The 6,181-nt window shown below is 41.3% G+C and overlaps 1 protein-coding gene across 1 annotated transcript in view; it reads left to right on the top strand.

The window, feature by feature from the left end:
• The window catches only part of IQCH (IQ motif containing H), a gene marked incomplete at its 5' end in the record, with an annotated part of 68,354 nt that overhangs the window by 29,703 nt on the left and 32,470 nt on the right, over window positions 1-6,181 (top strand). Inside the window, 2 exons of the mRNA XM_008947260.1 lie at window positions 1,605-1,877; window positions 4,173-4,364. Of these exons, the coding sequence (XP_008945508.1) occupies window positions 1,605-1,877; window positions 4,173-4,364 (465 nt within the window). The remainder of the gene's footprint in view (window positions 1-1,604; window positions 1,878-4,172; window positions 4,365-6,181) is intronic.

Below are 6,181 nucleotides of genomic sequence, written 5' to 3'. Positions count from 1 at the left end.
AGGAATGAACTAGATTTTACAGCCTGTTTCCTGCACTCCTTAATTAACTCTAAAATCCATTATGGAGAGACACAAAGCAAATCTCATCCCTACATCACCACTCGTGGCCCCAGGGAGCAAGTGACCGGGGCTGGAAATTGATCCTGCTCTCTCCATGGCAGAACTCTGCCATGAGACCAGCAGGACAGGTCATCTCCCTGCTTTTATACCCCTGCTCCAGAGAAAGGAAATGGATGAATCAGAACATGAAGAATCTCTGGTTTAAAACTGATAAAAGGAAAAAGACTCTGGGAAACTTGTTTGTTGTCCTTTCTGCTGTTATACTTCAGTGAGTCCCTTTTTCCTACTAGAACTTTGAAGAGTATCTGATTTCTCAGACATCCTCATAGTCCTTGTTGCAGTTTTGTCTGACTACTTGGGCACTTTTTTGAGCTCTGTTTGGTATGAGAAAGCACTGAGGAGCTGACAAAAGAGGATTCCTTTTGTTCACTTCTAGGGGCTTGCCCATCTTCTTTTCCACCATTGTCCCCAGCCAAGTAGTGGAATCGGGATTTGTACTTCAGTCCCTGGGAAGGAGCATCCAGGTCTCTGAAGGAAAATATCTGGGTTCTCCAGGCCTGGAAATCTCTTGCAAATCCAGTATTAGCACTTTCCTGACTAGTACCTCAATGGGATGAAATCTCAATTGTAACAAGATTTTCTTCTTGTTACAATTATGATTTATTAATGGCAGTCTGTTGCAGTGGATGTCTCTTGTCTTGTTTCTGCATGATGTCCATCCCCATCTATCTCAGCCTCAGTTGCACCTTGGTCTATACCTTTAGAATGATAGTTGGGTTATCTGCAGGCCATGCATAGGATAGGTTTGAAATATGTTTGAAAATAGAAAATATTTTTGAGGTTTCATGTGCCATGACTAATATTCTTAGTTTGAAATTAAAGGTTATAGCATGTCAGGAACAGCTTGTTCAGCAGCAGATCTTCTTTTTTAGAAGACATTAAAAATCCCCTCCAAAAAGTTTGTAATTTCAACAACAATCTGACCCTCTCCTGGAGTACTCTGCAGCTGCATTTACAGTCAGAACTCCTGTGCAGTGGAAATGTATATCCCCAGTAATTTAACGTGATCAGCGAAAAGCTTTTGTAAATCAAAGTGTTTTATTCTCAGAGAAACGCTTAAAATACTGCTGAACTGTATGGTGAGATACATCCCCTGCTATAGGGGGTTTTCTTCATTTTTGTATTGATTTTTAGGAGCTTTAGAGTTAAACCATGCCAGAAGTGTTGCTGAGATGAATCACTATTATCCAAAGGCCACCAGCCTCTCTGCCGACTGACAGAAGGATAATTCCGCATGGATCAAATAAATACAGATGTGTAGTAATTAGTTCTATTCCCAGTGAGCCCATTTCCAACACACTAAAGATGTGCACGATTATGGAGCCTCACCCCAACAGCTTTTATCAATTTAAACTGCTAAGCTACAGGATAGGTCATAACCCAGCCTGCTATTAATAATGTATTTATTGTGTGCAACATTATAAATTAGGTTCATGGAAGAGAAAAGAACACCTTTTAACAAGAATAATGTTATCTTTACACAGAAGCATCACATGTGCCTGGCCACTCAGCTGAAGTACAGTCCCAAGACAATCAAAAGAATAAAAAGTCTTATCCAGAGCAGAGATGCCTACATTATTGGAGGGGTTCCCCACAAAGATGATTTAGCAGTGGCTGACATGCTAAATGTGCCTATATTAGGCTCGGTGCCAGAAGTGGCTCTTCTCTATAGCTCCAAGTCAGGAGGCAAACGAATTTTTGCTGGTGCTTGTGTGGCAACCCCTCCTGGAGAATCTGACATCTACAGCAAGGAGCAGGTAAGCAGGGTGTGCCCTGGGGTGTGCCAATGTGCAGATGCCTCTTTTTCCCTTGGTAGGGTGCAAACTTTGTGCAATTGCAGTGTTTCTATTGATTGGACCCTAACTGGAGCTGATTAAATCCTGTCTGAGGCTGGGCTCTTTTTTAATTCTATCTGACCAATGAAATGCAATTTGTAGCCTAGTCAGGAAGTAACACAGTTGTTCTGGTATTCCTCGTGGTCTGCCTTGAGAATATATAAGGGTGTTTGGGTTGGTTATTTCAAACAGTTCATGTTGCTGCTCCATGGATGAAGTCATGGCCTCGGTGAATTAATAGTTTTATCAGTGTCTGAAAGTAGAACTGGGATTTCTGGGAAGCTATGTGATGAAGAGAAAATTTCTTCCCCTTAACCAGTCAGCCTATTCAAGCTGAGGTTCACTGAGCATGTCTGCAACTGGAGTTTTACCTTGTACCTGGCTATCACTGCTAAATTCATTAATTTACCTTGTGCCTGGCTTATTGCTAAACTCACCTATCTTGTTAGCATGGCCAGTAAGAAAAGAACAAAATATTACTGAGTTAAAACTACAAGGCACAAGAGTCTTCTGTACTGCATTCAGTTTGCATCTGTTTATTTTGCATTCAGAGCCTCAGTATTTCATTCTGTAAGCTGATTTTGCAGTTGGAAATATGTCTAAGTAAGATCTATACTGATTTTTTTAAAAATATTTTAGTGATGGTGCTACACTTCATACAGAAAAACAATCAGTGCTGTGGTTTGTAGGTGTTCCTACTTCTCAGAGAGGCTTTTCACATTGCTTTGCTTTTTTATTAATCACCTTTAACACTGAAACTAAGCTGAGCTACACAGATAAGTTGCATCTTCTCTAGTAGGTGACCATATGATCAATGATCTGAAAAACAACTCTTTGATTTATTGCTAAATAATTTACAGGGATCTAATCCTTCTGATTCATACTGCGGTGTTATGGAAGTTCCGCTCTTGTTGTTGGCTTGTATGAAATATTGGCATTTTGGGTTGAATAATCAAAGCAAGGTGACACAATGCTAAAGGACAATTCAATTTTCACTTAAAGATAGCACATAATTGTGTATGATTGGTAAAGTCTTTACAGTGTTATTGATCTTCATTACTGTAGGGGAGTCATCAAGGAAAATAACATCTATCCAATTCTCAAAAGCCACAAATAATAGCATCTGGAACACACGTGTATTTGTGAGCATTTTTAGAAATACACAAAAGTCCCCAAAATTACTGTGTAAAAATGGAGAAGGCTCCAACCAACACAACAAGAGATGATAATACTTTCACCAGGTTCAAAGGCATTTGCAGTTTCTAAGAAGATAATTGCAGCCTACACCAGCTGGGCAAAAGGCATTTTAAAGCCATTTAAATCTGTGTACATACACAAATAAATAATTAGCATTTTTATAAAGGCTGCCTGGTAAGTCCTTCCTACATTTATAACCATATAATGCACTCTCCAGTAGGAAAATTTCACAGATGTTTGGCTGGTGTTAGAATCTGGCACCACTGTCTCTCAGCTTTTGCAAATAGCATCGTCCATCCCGTGTTGCTCCCTGTCACAAACATTTATGGAGCTGTCCTGATTATCCAAAAACTAAGACTCTGCTCAGACAAAAAAAGTCTAGAGAGGCAAATTCATCTGTGCAGAATACAGGACCTTGACCACAAAGGTTGTTGCTCAGTGCCCTGCCCAAGTGGACTCAGGTAGGGGGTGAGAACCATTGGTTCTTCATGGTTTTTTGGGGTTGTTCAGCCTGGAGAAGAGAAGGCTCTGGGGAGACCTTCAGGAAGCTGGGGATGCACTTTTTAGCAGAGCCTGTTGGGACAGGACAAGGGGGATGGTTTTTAAACTCAAAGGGGAGATTGAGACTAGAGAGAAGGAAGAAATGTTTGATGCTGAGGGTGGTGAGCCCCTGTCCCAGGTTGCCCAGAGAGGTGGTCGCTGCCCCATCCCTGGAACCATTCCAGGGGCTCTGAGCAACCTGCTCTAGTTGGGGATGTCCCTGCTCCCTGCAGGGGGGTTGGACTGGATGAGCTTTAAAGGTCCCTTTTCCACCAGAACCATTCCATGATTCATCAAAAATTGTTCAGGGTTGGTTTTGCTACATATCCAAGAGAACTGTAACAACACAAGGATCTCTTAAGAAACAGAAAACACAGCTGGAAAATAAATATGTCCAAATATTTGAGAACTGGAAGTCTAAATGGAAGAACAACTTAATTCTGTCCTAGTGCAAAAGCTCTTTCTGTCCTTGCTCCACAGATGATTGGTGTCCTCAGCCAGCTCATCGTTGACAATATGGAAGTGCGGCGTTGGTTGTTTAAGCTGAATGATGGCTCTGGAGGAGATGGCACAGCCTATTGTGACGTTATCTCACATCTGAAATGCTACCACTGGCTTCAAGAGGAGTGCCAGAGGCACAGCCCTGAGATCTGGAGGGAGAAGTGGGCGCATGTAAGTAACAAAGGAGCAGGGTGACTTCTTTCTTGTCATGGCTTCTTAATTCCCCACTGTGGTTCTTCCTGGCAGTAAATCTTACCCCTGAGCTTTCATTTTAAAGCATCGCCAAGAGCTGATAATAGAGAGGCCAGTCCAGCTTGTACAAAGCAATAGGTAACAGTAATTCAAATAAAATGGGTAAATATCCCCAAATACAAATGAATACCTGGCATCCAACTGTGGGATACGCTGGGTGTCAACACTTCATTCATATGCAATGATGTGCAAATTGTACACAGCAGTTTTTATCCAAAGGGAGGACATGTATAAATGAAAGTATACTGGTGGCCAAGCCTTCTGTCTGTATAGAAACTTGGAATTATTGGCACAGAGTGGATTAATATATTTGAATGACACTAATCAATTTGAAACCACAGACAAAGCGATTACTTTGAAACCTGGTTTTCTAAGGATGAATTTTTTCTGCATATTTTTCCTTGCTGATAACTTTGCAACCTGTTAGCTCATTTCAGTTCTGTTTCTAAGAACACTTGAGGTGTCAGGTCATCAGACTCCTGCATGTTTCATGACAGTGGGTGTTTAGGTAAGGAGAAAGATCCTATAAATCACTGACTGAGGGAAACACATGAACTCAGATTCCTAAGAATCCACTTGATGGAGAGGGTTTGTAAGATGATACATTTCAACTGCAGAAGAATCCATATGAAACTTGACTTCATTAGTCCTGGCATTCAGAGAAATATTTGTAGTTTAAATATTCATTGGTATTTAAATGTGTTAATTTCAATAAGCATTTGATATTTCTGTGTATTGTGCCAAATTCATTCCTAATGTAATGGTTTTAAAGCCAGAAGGAATGTACCCAGAAAGAATTGTTTCATTTACATAAACTACTCATTATAGCTCTTTTGATTTTTTTTAATTCAATCAAAACTGTTTTGGAATTTTTGTTTGATTGAATAACATTGTATACTAAAATTTCAAATTGTGCTGATTACAGTTCTGTTGTGTTTGACAACTACAAAATAATTCCACATTATGAAATAGAGCTCATCATATAAAGCTGAAGGGCTAATTTCTCTGATCTGCAAAAGATCCATCACAGCACAAGTCGAGCAGTATGGAGGACTGGAGAGGCACCCCAGTGGGAGCATGGCCTGGACACTGAGTTCTCCAGGACACAGAGCTAGCAGAACATGCCCAGGTCCTGCATCTACCATCTGGGTCAGTGGGGCAGGAGACACGAGTCAGCAGGTCTAGGTCTTTACTGGTATAAGTCAGAGAATCATGGAATGGTTTGGGTGGGAAGGGACCTTTTCAGGGTCATCCAGTCCAGCCCCCCTGCAGGGAGCAGGGACATCTGCAGCTAGAGCAGGGTGCTCAGAGCCCCGGCCAACCTCACCTGGGATGGTTCCAGGGATGGGGCAGCGACCACCTCTCTGGGCAACCTGCACCAAAGGCTCACCCCCCTCAGCATACAAAATTTCTTCCTTCTCTTCCCTCTTTTAGTTTCAAACCATCACTTCTTGTCCTGTCTCAACAGGTCCTGCTCCAAAGTCTGTCCCAGCTTTCTGACAGGCCCCTTCCCTCTAGAAGTGGTATTACCTTGTGGATTAGTGTTCCTGGTTTGGTGCCTTTTTAGTTCTTTCATGGCTAAATGACTCTGAATAAAGGACATAGTGATAACTAGCTTTTAAACTGCATTTATGTTGAGCTTTGATGCAACCAAGGAAATCAGAAGCCCTTAAACATTTCTTGGAAGTTGGAAAATATATATGGAATAATGTTTTTAATCTTATTTCATGGAGTCA

This window comes from Merops nubicus, unplaced genomic scaffold (assembly GCF_000691845.1).
Source record: "Merops nubicus isolate BGI_N331 unplaced genomic scaffold, ASM69184v1 scaffold15519, whole genome shotgun sequence".
Classification (NCBI taxonomy): Eukaryota; Metazoa; Chordata; class Aves; order Coraciiformes; family Meropidae; genus Merops; species Merops nubicus.
This window is presented reverse-complemented; position numbering and strand designations above follow the sequence as displayed.